Below are 22,819 nucleotides of genomic sequence, written 5' to 3' on the forward strand. Positions count from 1 at the left end.
GGAGCAGAGGCTTCACTCATACGCGATTCATTTGCAGTTTGGACGCATAGGTGGGAACATCTCCTGCCCTGATAGCAGCTGGGGGAGGACTATCCTCTGCCCGTGAGCGCTTTGGCACGGGCAAGGTGCCCACAGCAGCACCCACTGCTTGTTGAGAAGAGCGATACACGCTTGTCATAAATAAGTCTCCAATAACACCAGAAAAAGTCACCAGATTTGTCACTAGTCGTTTTTTAGAATAAAAGTTGCTAAGGGGCTCTGAAAACTCGCTAAATATAGTGATAAAGTCACTAAGTTGGCAACATTGCACCTGGCGTGCGCACTCACAATAATGGCTGAGCGTAAACAGTCATGTGTGGACATATTTTACCTCCACAAACAGACGCGGTTTGCGATACATGTGGCAAGACAGTGAGGTGTTGTGGCAACACCACTAACCTCGTCAAACACCTCAGAGTAAATCCTATCACAGAATATGATGGGCTTATGTTGAGGCGAACTGAAGAGGAAGAGAGGACAGGGACAGGTGCGGCTAAGGCAAGACAGACGTCTCTCACAGAGTCCTTTGGTGCTGCAGGCAGGCAACATGCTCAAATAGCGCACAACTTCAGGTTTTTTATTTCTATATGATTATTCTGCATCATTAAGCAATGAGAACAAGTAGTCTGATGTCCTATAATCATTGTGAAGCTATATTATTATATTATTATTACAATTACAAAATGCAATTCTATATTGTATTATGAAAGACAATGAAACATTAAGTTTTTGTACAGAGTATCGGTATCGCATAAGGCTGAAGCGCGCTCACACACAGGAACGAGTATGTAAGGGCGTGGTGCTTGGCCATCTGACCTGCATGGCGGGTTTTGATTGGCTGTGCCGGTTTCACAACGCCGAGTGTCGGCGGGGTAGGTCACGTGACAGCATCTGCTGCTGGCTGAGCGAAGCGTGTTAGCAGGTAAACGAAAGCTTCAGATTTGTTATGTTTGAATATTTTTTTTATTATTAAGTCGTTTTGAGAGTTCAGGTATGTTATTGTGTATTTTTTGTTTATTTTAACGAACTCGATGGGCCTGTTCAAAAACATTATTCGTCTTATTCGGCTATTAGTCGTCTAACTAACTGCGTTGTATCCGTGCTGAGCGGTGCTGCTTTGTATGCGGACGGGCCGTTCGCACGCCGGGCAGTCGGCATGCCGCCTGTCTCTGGCTCCTGATTACTGCCCAAACAAATCTTAATAACTTTTCTCCCTGAATTGTGTGCCTATAAATATATTAAGGGACACGGACAATTAGAAATGTCAACGAACCACGCAGCTCGTTTTAGTTTCAGTTGTTAGCTTGTTGCTAACGTTAGCCACATCTCCCATGAAGATAATGTTAGCTAATGTTAGCATAATGTTAGCTCGTTGGGCTACACAAAGGGGAGCATGGCAGCGCTTGTCACGGTTGTTTATTTTTTGGTTGCTACCCCAGACGGACTGTACATAGAATAGACATATTGGCAGACAGGTTAGGATACTGATACTCTACACACGGCTTGTGGTAGTTTAACGAAGAAATTTGCGTGTTACTCGCACACAGAACAAAGACTAGCAGTTAGCCGGGCTGCTGCTATCGTGAGCTAGTTTGACCTAACATAAACGTTAGCCTCTGTGGTTCATGCTTCTGTCGAGTTTATCACACAAATAAGAGTGACTCTGATATTTAATACGTATAATTAAGGCAAAAATAAACACTGCTATCTGTATATGTACGACGCACGCAAATGCTTTGCCAGATAACCCTTTCCCGTGGATTTTATTTAAGAACCCACGCTGCCTGACAAATTGTCACTTGGTTGTATTATTAGCTACAGCCAGTTGCTTTGTTCGATACTACTCAGGCAGTGTTTGTGCTTTTGTTTTTCGCCTTTTTAAAAAGCCTGTATTTCTGTTGTTGTTGCCTATCTTTTATTCACATTTTTGATATATATAAAAGATGTTAATACCAGTATTAAAATATAGCGGTGCACTGAGTGTTTTTGTGTGGGAGAATAAGGCAGGGCTGTAAGCTGACACCCAACAGGCCCCTCTGGGCTGGCTAAATTTAAACGGGGATGTAGGGAGCGACAGATGGGGGTTATAGTCTTACATGGTATACTAGTGAGTCGGTCTGTTTATATTAAGTGTACAGTATCAGCACTGTAAGTAAGGAAAGTTTACTTAAATTGCGATTTTCAAGAGCAAAAAGTGACAACGTGCTTTATATTACAAAATAAAATACAACAGTTAAAGCAAAAGCAAGTAAAGCAAACGTAAAACCCAGGTATTTGAAAGCTGGGAGAACTGAAGATGTCCAAGAGTTTCACTTACCTTAGGACCAAAGGGGCACGAATAAGAACTTCAGTTTTTTGTGTATTAATAGACGGATAATCGGCTGCCATCCTGTTCTTCATAATATGGATGTAGTCCAAGTTTAACTAGGATCTGTCCAAGTGGCAGCATATACAAGGGAAACAAGTTGGGCCCTAGGATGGCAGAAAAGGACCAAAAATTAGCAAAAGCATCTGAAAAGGTCCAGAGCAAGAAAGAGATGCCCACCCAAGTTCTAAGTCTCTCATTCAGGATACCATAATCAGCTGTGTTGCGGGCAATAGAGACATCCAATAGTGCAAGAACCAAATATTCATGTGCATCATTGACTTTGAGTTTCAAATTATATATACTGCACATTTATTTATTATTGTTTTCTTACTAAGGGGTAATGATGCCGTACCATCTGGCTTTCGTTTCACCTTTGCTTCTGTGTCCTTTGTCTTTCAGATTTTTCTATTTTGTACATACATTGTTTTGTATATACTGTATATGATGACTTCACTGGTCAGCAATCAAGCCCGGGGTACTCGGGACAAAACGCTGCCCACCACCACACAAACAACACAGCAACAGAAGCAGATACAGGTGGGTGGTTGTCATTGTAAATACAGAGTTATTAAGCAAAATAGTCTTTTAACTTCAATAAAATATTGCATCTCTTAAACGTAATTTTTCACTTTTAAATGATTTTATCCCACTTTTCATTAAAATATATAAAGGATCCAAATGCTTTTAAAAACATTTAAATGTACTATTCAGATGGTGATAGTTCTTGATTCTCATTAAGCTCTGTTTGTTTGCCAGGCCACAGCAGAACAGATTCGTTTAGCCCAAGTGATTTATGACAAAAACGATGCTGAATTTGAAGACAAAGTCAAACAGGTAATGTTTGTTCATATTTTGTGCGTAAAGAAATTTTCTGGGTCACCAGGATATATTTTCCTGGATTTAAAACTTAACTGTGTTTGTTTTCTTCTTCTTCTTTTTTTTCCTATGCTGTGACTTTCACAGCTGATTGAGGTCACTGGAAAGACTCAAGATGAGTGTATGGTAGCCCTTCATGACTGCAATGAAGATGTAAACAGAGCCATCAATTTCCTGCTGGAGAGCACCTCTGACACAGTAAGTATGCTCCATTCCCAAAACATGTGTTGTGCTTGCTTTTTACATATGATTTCGTTATTGCTGTTTTGGGAGAGACTAAATCATGATGCAAAAGTAGAAGTACAAATGCATTTTGTAGCACCATCATGATGTTCTGTTCAACTCTCAGACCTCTTGGGAGACTGTAGGAAAGAAGCGCAGCCTTGGGAAAGAAGGAGGACCTTCAGAGTTAAAGGAGAGCAGGGAGAAGAAGGGAGAGAGGGATGCCAGTCGTGGGCGTGGAGGGTCCACCAGAAGGGGCAGAGGCATCAGCCGAGGACGTGAGGGTAAGAAAAAGACACGTCGTATGCCTTATATAAATAAGATAAAAACGTAATCTTTCACATCGAGGACAATGGCATTATTTTGGCTCAGTGTTAATTATGACTTTTCCATCATCTCACTTTCCTCATCTTTTTTTTTTTTTTTGTTGAATTTCAGGTCGGTCAGAGGAGAATGGATTTGATGTGGCTCCTGGTGAGAGAGGAGGAGACCGTGGACGCAGGGGACGCGGTAGAGGTAAGCATTGGAGAGTAACACATGTCAGATTTATTAAACATATCCAAATGCAGAGTTGGATTATAAGAATGCTAACTGTAGTTACCAGGTTCATGTTCCCTGATGTGACCGGCATCGTATTTGTCTGTTGCTTCAAAATTTAAGTCCACCAATTCCATGTGCTTGCTTGAATGGGTGTTTGATGCATACAGTCACTAAAATGCAAAAATGGAACAGGGCCAAAGATGCACAGCGAGGAGTTTATTTCCTCCTCCAGCAACAATAAAGCGAAAGAGAAAGTACTACACCAGCAACAGAGCCTCATTTACGTGCCATAAATGATTTAGCCTACAGGAAATGGTGACTGTAAGTGGATGGTTATCAGCTGATTTAAGAGCATTAAGTCAAAACATTTCCTCATGCTTTTTAGTAGTTCTGCTACAGCCTTGATTAGAGCAGGGCGATATGGCCAAAAATATTTATCACGATATATATTTGAAAATTTGCGATAACGATATAACTGACGATATAATTGATGCGAGACAAAATACAACTCCACAACATTACTAGCGCAAAAAGACAACCTTCCATTTATTTTCACTTAAATAAGAAGCTGGTTTTTATGTACATTAAAGCTTTATAAAAATGTAACAGTGCAAATGCAAATTCCTTGCTGAAAGTTTAACCAAAAGGCATTTCCAGTAGAAATGGGCTGACATATCCTGAGCATAACCATGTATAATATCCACTGAAGTTAAAAAGAGGTGCTTTGCAACATTAAACTGCAGTGTGCAGTACGTATTTTTCGGACCATAAGGTGCACGGGATTATAAGGCACATTAAGCGAAACAAAGCAGTCAGATAAATCAAACTTTATTAAACTCATTCTTCTTGCTTCCTCCACTTCTGTACCATTGTTTCATTAATGTTGAATTCTCTGGCAGCTGCTCTATTCCCATGTTGTTGCAGTATATTAATGACTAACCTTGTATTGTGGATGGATTATCTCAGTTGTTCTCCTGACTGAAGTTTGGTCCGTTTACAGCATCCTGCCATGCGATTGCATTTGTCCCTAACTATCAGGCACGTTAACTTTTATAAGTGGAAAAGTGTTAGTGTTCGTCCTCCAGCTTCACTGTTTATGTTATGCTAACATAGCTGTGTCGCTAGCGATCACGTAGCACATCATTATATACCAGCTAGCCCAACTTCAGTAACCCTACAAACGCCACTGCTGTTTAGTTTCCTGTCTTCATTTATGTTGGAAGTGATAGCAGAGCTGTACGTTTGAATTTTTTCAGAAATCTCTCAGTCAGAACATGCAATATCATGCTTAGGTAACTAGCGAAACTAGCGAGCTAACTTCCGCTAGCTTCCTGCTAACTTCTAACTCCGTTAAATGTAATAAATTTTGTTTTCATGGATGCCTGGAAGTTAAACTTCATAGTTACACCTGGTAAAGCAGCAATGCTGATCGTTTTATTAAAGAATTTAGACAGTTTTTAACTCTCAGTGATGCTGCAGTGTTCGTTTGACCTGAAGGTACGGAGTTTAGGACCCAGATTACTCCCAGATTTAAGAGCATCTTAGTCCGACAAATACAACGGCCGCTTGCATGTTCTGCAAAAAAATGTGCCTTGTCGTGTATCTGACGGACAAACACCAAACCAGTTCTACATCACTGAAGTTGCACCATTTTTACAAACCAATTCTGGTTCATTTGTTTCACTCAACAATCGGCCATGTGCGTATGAAAACAAAGGCACTGCGCATGCGCGTTTTACTCATATTCTATCGCGATATTTCATTTTCCTATCGTTGCCTAACATTATACCGGTATTACCATGAACGGTATAATATGGCCCAGCCCTAGCCTTGATGATACTTTCTGTATCTGCAACTCCACCGGGGTTTGTTCAGAGTCGAGTGATGTAAATTTCATAATGAGTGAGTGTGAGGGTCTGCATGTTTGTTGTGACCGCACAGACTCATCTGAGGAGAATTTACTTTACAATGCAACTATGCATGCCCAATAGGCAGTTGATTTAAAAGAGCCACCTGTCTTCAGCTGTCCATGTCTGCAATTCAATATCTTATTAAAAAGTGTATAAAATGGCTGACAACTCTTACTCCTGTCTTCTTAAATTCAGATACAAATTTTAATGAAGCTACAATCTTAAAATGAAGTCAACAGACAGAAACACCACAACCTGTTTTGAGTTGATGATGGATCACTGTAACCACTCCCCACACAAATTGTTTTTAGATTGCAGAGGTGTGCACATGCCCTGACATGAAAATTTAGTGAATCTATTGCTAATCATATTTTTTTTTCCAATGCACTAATGGGAAACTTAGCTGAGAAGTCACTGACAATCATTTGTCCCAAGGCTTGATATTCTTAAAAATGCTTAATGAGGAATTTAGACTTAAGTGACTTGGTTGTGTTGTTCATATGGTTGTTTTGCTGCATTTTCAGTTGCAGGGGTTCGTGGCAGAGGAAGAGCAGCTGTTGGTAACAGGTTCTCTTCGCAGGGAATGGGGTAAGAATATGCATCATGTAAAAGTTTTACAAAAGGAGGTGATGATGTTGATTACAAGCACATATCTTAAAAACAAGTGTGTGTGGAAAAATATGTTTCTGAATCTCCTTGATTGAAAATTTGTTCTGCCTACCGTTATCAGTAAAAACAGATGTCTTTCAATTTGCTCAGTTTTTGTTTTTTTGGTTTGTTTTGCTTTTTCACACTGCTGCTTTTTTTCCCTCCAGAACCTTCAATCCTGCTGACTACTCTGCTAACGCTGGAGCTCGCCAGGAGGCATGGGAAGGAGATGGCAACGAAGCTGCTGAGGAAGCTGGTAAAGAAAATAGTCAGGCATACACTGATTTTTCTTGCAATATATACTTTTTAGTGTCCACTTTCTACATTTGAGCAAATGTCTCGTTTTCGACTATTTCAGGATTGCCACAAGAAATTACAAAAACACTAATTTGGCTATGCTTCTGTTTTAAATAGGGACATGGGGAGGCAACCCAGAAGACTGGAGTTCAGAAGACTGGAATGAAGATGTAAGGCACTGCTTTTCAGTGAAAGTGTATTGCAGCGCTTTAAATGTGCGCGTTTATGCTTAAAGTCTAGTGTTGCTGTCTAATGATGTTAGCTAACTAAGTCCTGTTGTTAAAGGGTGACTTGATGTGGCTCTGGGAGGTTTTGGAATGCTGTACTAATATCTTCATCTTTGACACAGTTATCTGAGACCAAAGTATTCACTGCCTCTTCTGCCCCAACAAATCACATCACACCTGGAAACAAGTAAGCCCTTCATAAGTCATTGGCACCTTGAAAGAACACGTAGAAATTGTTTAATTTTGGGGAATGGCATTTTATTTAATCAACACTGTTATTCCTTCTTTCCTCCTTCCAAACCTTTCTACTTTCACTCTTCACTCCACTTTCTGTGTGCTCTCCTGTTTCCTGCTTGTTCCCAGTGTGGACCTGGCTGGCATACTTCCTAAGGCTGGAGTGGGTGTAGGGAGTTCTGTGGACTCCGATTTGGGGGCGATAGTCGATGGCCCCTCAGCTGAGGATTTAGGCCAAAGCCTGGTGTTTACCAATTCACATCACAATGGACGCACTGCAACACACAGCTACGCACATGCCACAGCCAACAGCTATGCCCATGCAGCTTCTGGCAGTACCACCTACGCACATGCTGCACTGGTATTCATAACTATACTCTATAGATTTATAGACCTTAATACAATATACATTTAGATGTATCCTCATCGCCTTTTTCTTCTGTCTCCCTGTCAGTCCTCAGTCCTAGGTTCTGGTTTTGGGTCACTGAATGCACCCAAGCAGGCACCTGCCCCTGACATCCGGACATCAGAGCAGCTGAATGGGCCTCGGCTTGGTCAAAGAACCAGTCAGATGTTGGCCACCACCAGCAATAGCAGCATTTCCAAAGACCAAGGGCAGTCTCCAATGCAAGCTCCTGCCCCCTCTCCCTCTGCAGACAACAAGGCTCAAAGACTGGAGAATGGCTCTATTACTGCCCAACACTGTAAGTTTATCTCAGAGTAGTTAGGAATCCAAAACAAAGATGTTATTAGGTTTGGAAGCATTTTTTAAAGAATGGAGTAAAACCCAGAGGTATGGTGAATATCAGTATTGTAGTCATGGTAATGAATGTATATTTGTCTCCCTTTGTCTTCAGCGGAGATTAAGCTTCAGCCAGAGCCATCAGTGGTGCTCAGCCAGCTGGCTCAACGGCAACAGCAGTCCACAATCCTTCCCACCACAGAGCCTTTGGGCCCTGTCCAGGCACATGCTCCACAGGCCCCCACACCGCCAGGTAGGCCTGCAAAATAGAACTATCCTGTACCACTAAAAGTGTGATTGTAGGCTGTTGCTACCTATAGAGTAGAGAGACAGTAAAATATGTAGTGCCCCTACAAAAAAGATACATAACAGGAAGTCGAGTTAGTCAGTTGCTTTATTGCTATACCGTGCTATTGTTGTTGTGACTATAATGACATGGTGAATGGTCATGGTGCTTTTATTCTCATTCAGGTCATGAGTCCTCTGTCCCTCCTGTAAGAGACAGCGCTTCTCCAGGAGTGAAGCTGCCAGGCATGGAGCCTTTGACCACAGAGCCTCCTCAGCGCCAAATAAAGACACAGAGACGCAGAGCGCCTCCTCCCTCAAAAGTAAGCCTCTTTGAACCTTTTTATCTGGCAGAAAATGTAAACGAGAAATGACAAAAGAGCTGTATTCATTCTAAGAGGAGATAGAAACCGAAAATCAGTAATTTATCTCCTCTTAAGGGGTTTACAAGGCAGGTCTGCTAGTTAACCAGTTATATGAGCAGACTTAATGAGGTAGTTTCCACAGCCTTATGCTCCCCTTACTACACACACAGGTATGCAAACTTTTTTTTAAAGAATAGACTGCTTGTACTTGACTCCTCCCGGTGCTTGTTTATCTGCTAGTCTTGAAGTAGCAGTAGACCAGAATATTCAGCTATTTATGTTCTTTTGTTGGCTTTGTTTTCAACTCGGTGTCTTTGTTGTTACAAATAATGACTTTTCACACCTCTCTGGTTACTGTTTGGACAGTAGCCACCGCTAAGCTGCAAGCATGAGGTCGTGTTCACCTTTTACTACATCTGCTCTTGAGTGAGCAGCAGCTGGTGCTTATGCTCAAATCAGCATCACATTTTGTCCTGACCTTCAGTTACTTTTTTTTTTTTTTTTTTTTTTTTTTTAATGGGACTGTTTTAACTCTGATTGAACACTGACAAAATGTTGGTAAAATGTTTTCACAATCAATTTTTTTGTAATAAAGAACAGAAACCTACCCCAAATCCAAAAATTAGATCAGTTCTGATTACTCGTCCTTCTGTCGTCTTTAGATTCCATCGTCAGCAGTGGAGATGCCGGGATCGGCAGATGTGTCTGGTCTTAATGTTCAGTTTGGAGCTCTAGACTTTGGGTCTGAGGCTAGCAGTGGAACATCAGATATGGTACCAACTGAGTTGGCCAGGGAACACACGCCTGTTCAGGCCCCACCAGCCATGCCAGTTCCTACTGCTATTCCCACACAGCCGCCTCAGAATAGCCTGTTCTCTAAGCCAGGAGCTGTGAGGTATGTGTTTGTCATGCAAGCATGTTGGTGTATGTGAGGTATTTGTTATGTGTGGTGGGTTTTTTATGTTTTGTTTTGTTTTTTTGCTTTTTTTAATTCCCCATTTAGTGGATATAATACTGGCAAACCGGGTGATTCGCAACACTTTAAATTCCAGAGACTAAAATGACCACAACTCTTTTTGTTTTGCAGTGTAGCCCAGAGCCCTAAAAACATTCAGGAAACTTGGTTTTAAAAAAATGTTAAACCTCAGATTCAGAAAAGTCTCATTGTCCAAAGAAAGTTCTTGATGTTGAATTGAACCAGTTTTTTGTTGTTGTTTTTTTAAATTGAGCTTTTTCATGACTCCATCAGGAACCCTTTGCAACTTTGCTTACATTTATTTAATGTTATTTATTTATTTTTGGAGACCCTATACTACTTTATATCTCCCCCAACACAAAATCTCTATTTGTCCTTTAAACAGTGAACACATGAGCAGCTTATCTTCTGTAACGGACCCCAACTTCCCTTCACCCTCTTTGGGCTTACCTAGTGCTACGCCCACACCCTCCCTTGGTCTCCCCAGTGCTGCTGCGCCACCCTCCTCTTCAGCCCCAACCACAGTCAGCCGGGTGGAGAGCAGCATCCCGAGGTCCCTACCCCCTCATCTTGGGTTCCCACAGAGCAAAGATATCCCATCGGCTCCTGGTGGGCCTCTGACGGTGAGTATAAACCTTTTTTCTCAGGTCTCAAACAGAATAAAGATTTTGGCAACTACTTAAATGTTATTTGCCTGAAAGCTGAATGATGAAACCAAGTCTTGAAACGTTTTCTCTCTTAGAATGGCTACACTGGTATGAAGACACAGAGCACACAAGACGGTAAGTACTATTGTCAGTAATGTAAAAATGCACTCACATGGCCAATAAAGTCTGGTATAATGAACATTGATTGCTTAATGCTGAGGAGGAAATGGAAAGATGCATCTTAGCGCAAGTTGTGGTTTGCTAAATGCCGTTTTTATAGCCACCCCATCTCATTTTCTTTTTCACCCTGATTCTGTTCAATTCTTTTCCTTCTCATATAGTAACTTAAAAAAAACAGACAAATAGACCAAATTTTGCCCCAGATTAATCTTTCTAATTTTAAACCAGGCACAGCATCATCTAGGACAGTGACAACTGAGTCTCCCATTATGACAAGTGACAGCAGCCCTGGCCACCACATCCCTTCTCCTGCAGTTACAGCTTCCCACTCAACATCCATCTCATCGTTCAGCAGGTAAGGAGCGGCTCGGCTGCACTTTGATGTTTTTGCCTGGAGATGATGATGCTTACAAGCACATATCTAAATCATTTAAAGTGGACATATTTTTCACTGAATCTCCCTGCTTCCTGATCACACATCCAATTTGAAGTGCTTTTGCAGATTTATCAGATTTCAGCAGGCTGACAGACTCGCTTTATTCTCTTTGTAGTCACACAAGCAGTACGCACTCATCTGGGTCGACCCTCTCTACGACTTCCTCCCTTACGGTAAACAGATGCTTAGTATGTTTGGATTTTATAATTTTATTTTAATCCAAAATTTTAACTAAGCTCCAGAGTTTACAAACAAACAAACAAAAAGAAAATGCGTTCTCTGCTTTTATTCTTTCAGACGAGTAACGAGGAGAGTAGCAGCGGAAACATCCATGCCTTTACTTCGCCATCATCCAGCCAGGTTGTTAATCCCAATCCTTCAGCTCCCCCCGTTGTCAGTAGTTCTGCCACCAATGGTCTGCATCCATCTGGAGCACCTGGACTAATTCCAAATGGCACAAACGCCACACTCTCAGCTGCCGGCAGCCGCACAGCACCCCTGCTCACCACCACCTCCGGTATGATCTTTACTACCATAACACCACGATGGACGTTAAAACTAAAATATTTTGAAATATCATACTCAATTCTTTTTTTCTTTTTCTTTTTTTTTACTATGAATTATGATTTTAATCCGGCTGTTTTGGACACTTAACTGAGACTGTACTTATCTATAAATAGTTATGTTCATTCAGTGCATAACATGTCCTTTGTGGTGTCTGCTCCAGGTAAAGCTCCTCCCAACTTGGCCCAAGGAGTGCCACCTCTCCTGGCCAACCAGTACATCATGGGCCCTGGTGGATTGCTCCCTGCATATCCGGTAGCTATTTAACTGTATCATATAATTACTTGTTTGTGTTACTCTTGATCCCATGAATTTTTAAGGGAAAGGAAAGACTTAATATGGATCCTAAAGATAGATTAATTGGGTGTCCTCTTTAAAAAATAAATAAATGCAGGTTTTTCTAGAAGTGCAGAAACTGAACAGAGGGATTGAATTTTCTCTTTATTCTATAGAGGTTTTTAGTCATTTGGGAAGATTTTGATCATGTACTGAATACACTCATTAGCAGCTAGTAAAGATAAAAGGCTTTGTAGGCATAAGCGATGTTTATTAGAGACTCCAACATCTGCTAAATAACCATTGTCCTAATTTCAACAGCAGATATATGGATATGAGGACTTGCAAATGCTGCAATCGCGTCTTCCTTTGGTGAGTCTGTTGCTTAACTTAACCTTTAATAATGCCTTAATGTTAGTTGCTTTTTAACATGAGAAATATCTGAGTATCTGATCTAGACAACCCAAAATGTGATGTCCACATATGTGGACGCCAGGTCCTAGGAGGTTAATGCTGTTTGTCTTTTTAATTATTAATTATTTTCCTCTATCTGGACAGGACTACTATGGTGTAACATTCCCTGGTGCTACAACTGCTATGCCTGGTAGAGATGGACTTGCTAATAACCCATATTCAGGTAGATCAAATTTTATTCTCCCTTGCACTTCATCATTTTGACTTGATGACTTTGGTTAAGCACTTTTTTTTTTTTTTATAGATTATGTTGAACTGAAATTTTCTGTTGCCTGTAGGTGGTTTTTTTTTATTATTTTTTTAAGGGGGGTGAGCATCTTAGTTTTTTTCTAAGCTGTGTTTTTAATCTTTGCTATGGCTTGAAGCAAATGAAGGACATTTCCTAAGAACACCAGCCCAACAATATCCTTAAAGCCTCGTGTATTTGTTGCCTAAAGGGTGGTCATCTAAGAACTCTGTTTTTACTGATGGGGAATTGTGTTCGGTGGAAAGCTGGAGTACCTGTTATAAGAGTAGAAATGAGGCTTTAGGGTTCATTTCCACTTTTGTCTTACCTTTCTTCTGTCTCTCCTGATTCTGCTCAGGTGAAGCAACAAAGTTTGGCAGGAATGACTCTTCATCTCCAGCTCCTCCAACCACCCTGTCTACAGCTGGGGTGCAGTCACAGCCCCAGCAGACACAGCAGACAGGCACACAAGGGCAGGGTCAGAGCCAGGGTCAGCAGACACAGAACCAGGCCTTCCTCAACCCCCCTCTCCCTCCTGGCTATGGATACACTGGTAAGGGAAAAACAAAATCATGTTTAATCACATCGACGTCAGTCATTTTAAGGTTTTACACTATTAACCATTTGCACATCCTCCATCATTTCACAGGTCTGCCATATTATGCTGGTATGCCTGGAGTTCCCTCAGCTTTCCAGTATGCCCCCACTGTCTTTGTGCCTCCTGCCTCAGCCAAGCAGCCAGCAATGGGCCTGGCCAACCCCTCCAATCAGTACCACCAACAGCATCAGCCAAGTTATGGACAGCACGCATATGGCACAGGTAAGACCTGGACTAAACAGGGTTTTGTCTGGTTTGTTAGAATTCTATTATTATTGTAATAGTAGTTGTAATACATTAGTAAACTAAACTGATATCTCAGCAACACAAAATGTAGTTATGAAGCTTAATTAGCTTAAAAGCTGGCATTATTGTGGGCTTCCTGGAAAGTTATTTTTGTGTATTTTGAGACTCAAGTGTAAAAATAGACGTCAGACTAAATCAAGGTGTCTCTAGTGGGAGGGGAAAGTGAACTGAATTTCCAAACCTTTACACATGTACACCACATGCTGCATGTGCGTGTAGAGTTGGGCCTGTTTTGTTTTTGTTTGTTTTTTCTGCTTGTGCTGCATGCATAGCTCAAACCCCCTGCTAAAGTTGGACACAGCTCAGTATAGACAGCTGCCATTTCAGTCAGGTTACCTTACTGCCTCTCTCTCTCTCCTGCCCCCTCCCCCCTCTTTTTCCTTCCCATCCTCCTCCTTCACAAAATCTGCTCCTCATCCTCTCTCCCTCCCCCCTCTGCTTTGCTCTGCCTCCTCTGTTCTTCTATACTCTTCCTCCTCCCCCTTCAGCCTTTGATGACCTGTCTCAAGCCCACGGTGGGGAATACAGTAAGGCAGGGTATGGAAGCACTGCCCAGTCACAGGCCAAGTCAGCAGGCAGCGGTCCAGGGAAAGGTACATGCACGACACATGGTGCACACTCTAACAACACACAAACACACACACAGTTAGTGGGCGTTTTTCAAGGAGGAAAAACGGGTGTACTCACAATTGCAGATGATTCTACAGTCGAGAGTGTCCTTGAGAAAGGTGTGTATATGCAAGCATGTGATTTTACTTTCATGTGCAAATGGCTGGGTACATGCTAAAGGGCGGCACGGAAGTGAGAAACATGCCCCTGCTCCTCCTCACTTACTATGCTTCTTCCTCCTGGCTGGCCTGTGTCCTACTAACAGTGGAAACTGGCATTTAGTTTAGAAGATAAGCTTATCAGCATTGAAGTGACACAGCTGCTGTTGTTTTTTTTTGTTTTTTTTGTTTTTTGTTTTTTTTTGGTTTTGGTTTTGTTTTGTTTTTATGCATTCCCACTGATTTGTTGTTGCTTTTTCTGTTTTTGTCCTCCTTTCCCTCTGAAATCCCAACATTGTCTTTTCCTCTTTTTCCTTCTCCCCCTCTTTCATTTCTTTCCAGCACCAGGATTGTCAGGTTCAGGTACTAGTGGTGGAGTACCTGACATGGGAGGTTCAATCTACAGCAAAACACAGGTGTGTGTGTGTGGTCCACATGTCTAAGCATGATCTGTTTGTATATCAGAATCAGAATCAGAATGGGTTTATTGCCAGATGTTGAGGTTTACAACATTATATTTAAAACAATGTGTTTTGTATGACGTTTTTTAAGAGGTTTAATCATTTAAATGTGTGGTGCAAAGTTAACTGGTAAAAATACCAGTTCATCCACTCTCCACCCTATTTTAAAGCCCACTACATGACTGTTTTTATCCTTTGCTCATACCGAGGCTGCTGGCCTGTGGTTGGCTCAGAGTTCTGCATAGCTTTCACTTTGTTAGCTCCATTGGCTTGGTGAAATTGATTAAAATGTCTCGTTAGGTTTGTTGTCTTGAACTCTTTGATACGGTTCCCCTGTAGTGTTCTTTAGCTTCCTCACTCATTGAAGAACTCACTAACAGCCACATGTTAACAACGTGTGACTGCTCATAGCTTATGTTTGTGAGTTTGCATGCGACTTTACATACAGAGCAGCTTGAACTCTCAACTTTTGACTTAGTTGATGCCTTAGTCCATATACGCATCTGGTTAGTACAAACTTTGGCTACATATATTACCATAATCAAGCTCAGTTAGATCCTCTTTAAATGATTCTGCTTGTCAAATGAAAATGTAGAAATGTGAGCATTTCAGTTTGAATGTCAAATTTTTTAAAATAAAGCTCGGATGAAGAACTTTAATTTCAGAAGAATATTAAATGGAAAGATTATGGATTAGATTGTTTTTGCCAGACATAAATGAATCTTTTGTCCTCGTTTTTTGTTTTTGTTCTTTTTTTTTTTTTTTTTTTTTTTTTGTGGTAGTCATTTGACAAGCAGGGCTTCCACACAGGGACACCACCTCCCTTCAGCCTGCCTTCAGCACTAGGAGGAACGGGGCCCCTGAACCCTGGTGGTGCGCCTGGCTACGCCCCTGCACCTTTCCTGCACATTCTGCCTCCTCACCAACAGCCCCACTCCCAGCTGCTGCACCATCACCTCACACAGGACGGACAGGTAACCCTCCACAACCAGTGGGAAAAAAATATTTTTATACATTAAACTTCGAGGTTTTAGTATAGTTTAGTTTTGCTTTTGGTTTATTGTCTATTAAAAAGGCTGCTGTACCCTTACTAAATATTTTTCGTGCTAATCAAATAAGAAAAGTACTCAATGTGTACATCTGATTAAATTCTGCACCTGTGTTACTGCAGTTTGTTGTTGTTGTTGTTGTTTTTTTAAACTCAGTTTTTATTACAATTTACAACTTTGCAATGTTCACAAGTAAGACAGTTACTGGAACCGCAGTCCAGAAATACTGATTACAATAAGAACTGCAATTGGGAAACACAACACAAAACTGGGAAGCAAACCCCCCCCCCCCCCAAAAAAAGAACAAAAAAAAAACTTTGTCACATATTTTTTAACAATATGTAATCTTAATAGCCATAAATGAACGAAACGAAAAAGACCTATGCTAAATTATTGAAACAGTAAAGCATGTATGGGTCGCCAACGCTCAGTAAACAATTCTCTCTGAATCCGCAGAGCATAGGTTATTTCCTCCATCTGGTAAATTTCTCTTTATCAATCCACATATTATATGAAGGTGGGTCAAGATTCAGCCATTTAATAGTAATACACTTTAGTGATGCTGTAAGCAAGATTCTTAAGAGATACTTTTTATTGTTTCCTGCAAAACCATTTGGTAATACTCCTAAAATGGCTAACTGTTGGTCTTTGTTAGTGGTTGTTGGAAAACTGTATTGAGAACTCTAAATATGTCATTCCAAAATGAGCAGATTTTTGGGCATTTGTGATATGGGTTCCTAAATGAGTACCACAATTTCGCCAGCAGGTATCAGGATTTGTAGGCTTCATTTTGGCCATTATCTCTGGGGTTCTAAAATATCTCATGACCACCTTCCATTTGAATTCTCTCCACAGCCCAGAGTTAGTCACGAGATGGGCTTCACCGAACACCTCTTCCCAGGCGTCCTCTGAGATTTGAGTGCCAGTCTCAGCTTCCCACCTTGCCTTAATATCCAAAGTTGCACTTGTACTGAAACTCATAAATGCGTTATAGAAATTGCTGATTAATTTTGCAGAGGAATTACTTTGAAATATTTTTAGAAATATTTCCTCAGTGGGTGAGGGCTCCAAAACTTGCCTCCATTCTTTATGTTTTGTCAAAAAACTTCTTAGCTGCAGAAATCTGAAAAAGTCAGAAGAAGGAAGCCGAAACTGACCTCAATTGTTCAAATGAGCTCAAGTTTACGAAGCCCGTTATGTGACCATGCTCTGAAGCCAGTCTTCCACAATAGGAGAAAAACCCTGCAGGGAGGAGAGGCTTGATAAAATTGAAATTTCTTTTGGAAGACCGAATGATTGTTTGATTCTACGCCAAATCTTTAGTGACCCTCGTCCATTCCCCCATATGCACATTTTTAATTGAAATGTTAGAAAAAAAACAGGGATTTCAATGGTCTTTCGCATATTGTCTTCTCAATGTTTAGCCACTGAGTTTCAGACAGATCCCGCACCCATACAGTCAGGGGTCTCATCTGAGCTGCCCAGAAATAATATTTCAGATTTGGAACAGCCAGTCCCCCCTGCAGTTTTGACAGTTTTAATGTTTGGAACTTGATCCTTGAGCGTTTGCCTTGCCATATAAATTTGGAAAAAAGTTTATCTAAATTATCAAATGTAGAGTTGGGAATGTTTATAGGCAGCATTTGAAAAAGGTATAGAAGTCTTGGCAATACATTCATACGTATACTCTCGATCCGACCCAAGAAAGACAGAGACAGGACATAATTTACATACCGTAAATGTCGGGCTATAAGCCGCTACTTTTTGCACAAGCTTTGAACCCTGCGGCTTTTAGTCAGGTGCGGCTTTTCTATGGATTGTCCGTGATTTTTGTCATATCGTAAGACGATTTGTTTTGTGTGTTCCGCTGTTGTACGGCACTACGTTGCCTGGCGGAAGGATCGGGGTTCAAGAGTGGTATGTTAGTCACATGTCCGTCCGCCAGGCAACGTAGTGCCGTACGAAGTAGCGCGAAAAACAAACTTCAAAGTAGCGCTACGCGTTCAGCGGGAGTCGTGGATGATGAGCGGCGATAAACTTGCAAGTTATGCCCAAAAAGCAAGTTATGCCCAACTCCACCGGTGGATTCTGACAGCGTGGAAAAGTGTGAAAACATCCATGATCACCAACGGATTTTGAAGGGCTGGACTGCTGCATGATGGAGAGGAGGACACCGCCACGGCCCTTCTGAGGGTGTTCGACTCTGACACTGACAATGAGGATTTCTTTGGTTTTGAAAGTGACAACGAAGGAGAGAAGAAGAGTGGATGACGAAGCCATCATGAGCCTGTTTGTATCCGACACTGGAGAAGAGGACTTTGGTGGTTTTAGTGCGTAGGAAGAAGAGAAAGATGGTGGTGAATGACTGACTTTTCTTCTTGTTAAAGCTGTGTCACTGCACCTGAGCCTAAAAGGTAGGCCGAATCTATTGTTCTGGTGTGCTGTAGGTTATTGTTATGTACTACATGTGCAAATATGTACCCATAACTTGTTTTTCAAAATATTAATAAAAGTGATGTCTCCAAACAGCCATCTCTTTCCTGACAATTCCCTTTGTGCATATTCTCTTACATATGATAAGTCAACATTGAAACACCTGCGGCTTTTGGTCAGGTGCGGCTAATGTATGTACAAAACAGGATTTTCCCCTGATTTTAGCTTGTGCGGCTAATATTCAGGTGCGCTTTGTAGTCCGGGAAATACGGTAATTTACTTTTAAACAAGTCTGATAATAAGTGAGGAATTTGAATTCCTAAATACTTGATACCTTCCTTTGGCCATTTAAAGCCAGATGAAATGTTTCCTCCTATATCCATTGCCAATGTTTTGTCAATATTAACTTTGTAACCAGAGAGGTAACCGTATGTACTAATAATTTCTTTTAAATGAGGTACACTGACTGCAGGATTTGAAATGTATAAAAGTACATCGTCTGCATAGATGGACAATTTATGCTGTTCTCCAGTAATTGTAAGGCCCTGAATTTCATGTTCATCTCTAATCAGCTGCGCCAGAGGCTCAATACTTATATCGAACAGCAGGGGCGACAGTGGGCAACCTTGTCTACACCCACGTTCCAGTGGAAATCTGGCTGATATTGTTCCATTTACCCGTACAGCCGCCATTGGGTTGGAGTAAAGAATCTGTATCCACTTAATTAAGTTTGGCCCAAATTTGACTCTTTCAAGTGTATGGGCCAAGTATTGCCAGGAAACCCTGTCGAATGCTTTGTGCGCATCGAGAGACAGAATCGTTCCTGCAGTTTTAAAGATTTTATTTGGCCTGTCACTATCCATCATCACTGAAAAGTTCTCCTTGATAATTCCTGGTTTTCTCCACTGTTGTTGTATATTTAGAATCTACACCCTCTTGTGTGATAAGTTCAGTAGAATAGGGCTGACTAAAATGAATAATATAAGCACTTTGAAATGACACAAATTAAACACATCCACTGAATGGACTTCTTTTTCTTCATAGGGCGGCCCTGGTCAGCGCAGTCAGTCCAGCAGCATGCAGCAGAAAACCCAAGGCAGCAAGTCCAGCTATAGCAGCTCTGCATACTGGACAAACTGAGGAATGCTTCCATATGTTTTTTGTTTTTTTTGTTTTGTTTTTTCTCCTCGTCTCCCTGAAAGGCTGCGTGTGTAAAGCTAAAACAGAAAAACAAACACACTACCCTCACAATGAGCAACCATGGGTTTCGTTGCCCTGCTCCCCCCACCTCCAAGTCCTCTTAAGTCTTTTGGGTTCTCTCTTCCCCCCCCTTTTTCAAAATTGGTTGTACATGTAAGATATTTATGTATTTATATATAAATATATATATATATACTGTATATGTAATAGTAGAACATGAAATGTGGTTGCTGCATTTTATTTTTGAAGGACTTTTTGTTTACTTTTTTCAAAACTGCAGGAAAAGATGTTACATTGAGACAAAATGAGATGTTAGTGAGAGAGTGAGTGAAGAAGAAAAACGACCCAAAACTTCCTGGAAGAAACCAGAAAAAGGAAAAGGAGAGAGCTATAGCACTGATTGCATTTGAGGACACTTCAGATGGGGGTGGGGTTTATAATAACTAACTGCATCTGTCTCCTCTTTTTTTCTTTTTATACATGACTTCCTGAATGGCTGGGCTCGTCCCTCTGAGCTTCATTTTGTAGCTTCCTGTCTTTTCCCTCTTTCTTCTCTCCCTCTCCTCTGGAGAGCTGCCTACTCTCCCGGGGTCACTTTCTTTAAAGAAAGACCTGCCCATCTAAATTTTATATTTTTATTTAATTTTAACCCTCATTTTCTCGAAATAAAGTTCTGAGCAGTTGGTAACTGACTCCTTGTTTTATATGTATGTACATTTACACAAGTTAATCAAGTGGGTTTTCCTTGACTGACCCATGTCTTCAGACTCATTTTCAGTGTTTTAACATATTTACTTGTATTTACTGGGATTTATTTGTTTCGGATGAATGTCTATTTCACTACATAAATCATGAACAAATGTGTAGGCAAACGGCTAAATATTTTTTAACGTGAGAGTACAAAAAGGCCTTAAAACACAAAAGTTACTAGTGATAAACTGGTCATTTTTGGCAGCACAGTGGTGTGCACTGTTGCCTCACAGTGAGAAGCTCCAGGGTGTCAATCCCCCTGCAGACTGGAGGCTTTCTATGTGGAGAATGCATATTTTCCCCAGCTGGGCATATTTGATCACTATTGTTAAATAATCTGCTCTTGTTCTTTGTGCCACCCACTGACAGTGAATGACTGTTAATGAAGATGGCTCCATGGTGTAGTAATTAGACTCCGATTCAAGACTAAGACAGAAACTCTCAGGCTGTCCCAAGCTCAGATAAATTAGATTCCATTAAGAAGGCATGAGGTGTAAAATCCGGGCCAAATTGAACCTCCAGAGCCATCTGCTGTGGTTCAGTTCTAAGTACCAGAACTACTGCTGTCCTATTTTGATCTAATTTATACTTGTATGCTACAATGTTAAATGATAAAAGCATCCTCAGTTCAAGTCCGAGAAAAAATATTTTCTTTCCATTTCTAAACTCGCATGAGATTCAGAGCAGAGTAGGTCCCTGACACGCAGGTTTAGCATTTTCTGTAATCTGGTCAGTGTAACTGTTCTCTGCAATAGTCTTTTAAGCCAGTTGGCCATATGGTGGCCCAGCTTGAGCAAGACACAGGTGGCTCTGATCACAGTGAATCCATCATAGCACTCTTTTTTTTTTTTCCTTTTCCCATAAAATACCAAGTTTGTGATGTTAATGAAAGCTAAACTGATGCACGTTTAAAAGTGTATTAATCTCATCCTTGTTCTATGACAGGGCCTTTTATTTCAAGTGGCTGAATTTGTGCGGCACGGTGCATTGATGCACGGTGACTTTGTTAGTCTTGTGCACGTTCAGCACAGTACCATCACGTAAAGAGAACGAGATATTTTTAAAGGTGAGCTATGATGTCACTTGAGGCCCTCATAGTTTTATGAGACATTTCATTTTCAAACTGATAAATCAAGGTTAGTCCCAGCAACGGTTCTGAACCTTTTTTTGAGTGATGTTTGAAATGTATAGCATATGAAAAAAATCAAAGTGAGGAAGTTTAATTCTGTTTGTGTAGAGGCGAAGGCATGGTTAGAAATGGTGATGAGTTCAACTGCAATTGTGTGTAACTTATCAGTCACCACCTGGTGGCAGTATATAACTGCCCTATGTGGGTATTAATTCCATGCCATACACAGACTTTTGACCCAGGAGCCCAGACTGAGTGGATCACTGTTACAGGAACATATCAAATAAATCCTCTTATGAAAATCAAAATATTCAGACTGAGTGTGCTGGTGAAAACCACTGACAAGGGTCACATTGACCGTTTTGTTACAATGCATTATTTTACTGGCAGACACTCGGTCTTTATCAGTATATCAACCTGACATGCTTCACATGGCAGCGGCATGCTGTTCCTCAAAAGTTCAAAGTGCCCTGTGACACTGAAAAAACAGCTCGGCTTGTGTAACGTGACAAAGTATCAAGGTGATGAAAGGGCCCCTAAATGTCCCTGATCCCAGTCTGTGGGATATACTGGAACAAGCCTAATTCACGGAAGCTCTTCTGCCAGCTTTCTGCTTCCAGAGGTCCTACATCCATATACAGCTGGTTCAGGCCTGTTTGAGCAGCACAGAGAGTGGGGCCTTCATGAAGCTGGTTTTAATACTGAGGCAGATCAATGTACACAGTTCATACGTGTGATGCTACACGAGTGTGTCTAAATGTGAGGTGATCAAACCTAAAAAAAACAAACACTTTTTTGTTTTTGCAGATTATTTGAGTCATTTTTGCCTGATAAGTACACAGAAAACTGGTGGTGACAACATTCACAGATGGACCTTCAAAGTTTTAGCTATACTGCTCTCTGTCTCCACCCTACATTCATTGTCTCAAGTGAATGTAGAGAGTGTGTGTGAACACCCAGAGGAGCCTATATAACCCTGGAATGTGTTGGACAAAGGAAAGGGTGAAGAGATGAGGAGAATGATGGTTATATGGGAGGATAAAATTCAGGACAGCGAGGAGAGAAAGTTGGTGAATGGCAGGTGCTATTGTGGCCTAAGTGCAGGAGCCTAAAACAACAAGGTCAAAGGTCAAAGTGAAGTTGCCTCAGCTCCCTGGATGTCCGCCCAGAGAGATACCAATACGTAATAGGCCAAGGAGCCATGGGAAATAACCAAAGGGACATAAAGGTACGTGAAGGAAAGTAAAGAGCAAAAAACAGAACATTTGGAGAGAAAAGGAAAGCAAACCAATGACAGAATGTGGAGACATTAGAAAGCAATTTGGATGCATTTACATGACTAGCTCACATCTGATAACATGCCTGTGCTGATGGAAGAAAAATCATGTGGGATGTTTCCCTGTAGAAGTGATGGGCTCAATGCTGAATGAACAAATTAGCTGTGTCCTTGTTGAATGAAGCTTGTTGGCTGCGGTTTCCTGTTGAGGCCTTCTATTGTACTGTATCGTGGAGTCCCCCCCCCCCCCCGAAGTTGTGTTTGGCTTCAAACACGCGATTCACCCTGTTATTCCACTGAAGAGGCACAGGAATGCAC

The 22,819-nt window shown here is 41.2% G+C and overlaps 1 protein-coding gene across 4 annotated transcripts; it reads left to right on the forward strand.

Moving 5' to 3' along the window:
• The first annotated feature begins 902 nt into the window (after nt 1-902).
• On the forward strand, nt 903-20,050 carry LOC146621318 (ubiquitin-associated protein 2-like). 4 transcript variants are annotated; one of them, XM_085367339.1, is made up of 30 exons: nt 903-961; nt 2,807-2,944; nt 3,164-3,241; nt 3,371-3,481; nt 3,633-3,789; nt 3,944-4,021; nt 6,480-6,543; nt 6,771-6,859; nt 7,018-7,070; nt 7,250-7,314; nt 7,491-7,722; nt 7,816-8,065; nt 8,219-8,356; nt 8,575-8,711; nt 9,416-9,648; nt 10,115-10,352; nt 10,472-10,511; nt 10,785-10,911; nt 11,108-11,165; nt 11,290-11,509; nt 11,720-11,811; nt 12,154-12,204; nt 12,391-12,469; nt 12,891-13,085; nt 13,182-13,352; nt 13,925-14,029; nt 14,132-14,164; nt 14,546-14,619; nt 15,447-15,638; nt 19,191-20,050. In XM_085367339.1, exons 2-30 carry the CDS (start codon nt 2,849-2,851, stop codon nt 19,284-19,286), a joined length of 3,552 nt encoding a protein of 1,183 aa, XP_085223465.1. In that variant the 5' UTR covers nt 903-961; nt 2,807-2,848; the 3' UTR covers nt 19,287-20,050. The 4 variants fall into 4 exon arrangements, with proteins under 4 accessions (XP_085223465.1, XP_085223466.1, XP_085223467.1 ...); XM_085367340.1 differs by having other exon boundaries at nt 12,157-12,204; XM_085367341.1 differs by lacking the exon at nt 14,132-14,164.
• Nucleotides 20,051-22,819: the final 2,769 nt, after the last annotated feature.

The sequence above is a fragment of the Diplotaxodon limnothrissa genome, linkage group LG12 (assembly GCF_057381915.1).
Source record: "Diplotaxodon limnothrissa isolate DT_005_m linkage group LG12, D_limnothrissa_male_GT1.1, whole genome shotgun sequence".
In the NCBI taxonomy this organism is placed as follows: domain Eukaryota; kingdom Metazoa; phylum Chordata; class Actinopteri; order Cichliformes; family Cichlidae; genus Diplotaxodon; species Diplotaxodon limnothrissa.

Bases quoted from the DNA above. Each gene is read 5' to 3' on its own strand.
- LOC146621318 (XM_085367339.1), top strand. From the start codon at position 2,849: ATGATGACTTCACTGGTCAGCAATCAAGCCCGGGGTACTCGGGACAAA. The intron at 11,166-11,289 runs GTAAACAGATGC...TTATTCTTTCAG, and splicing joins CTACGACTTCCTCCCTTACG to ACGAGTAACGAGGAGAGTAG. The intron at 14,165-14,545 runs GTGTGTATATGC...ATTTCTTTCCAG, and splicing joins CGAGAGTGTCCTTGAGAAAG to CACCAGGATTGTCAGGTTCA.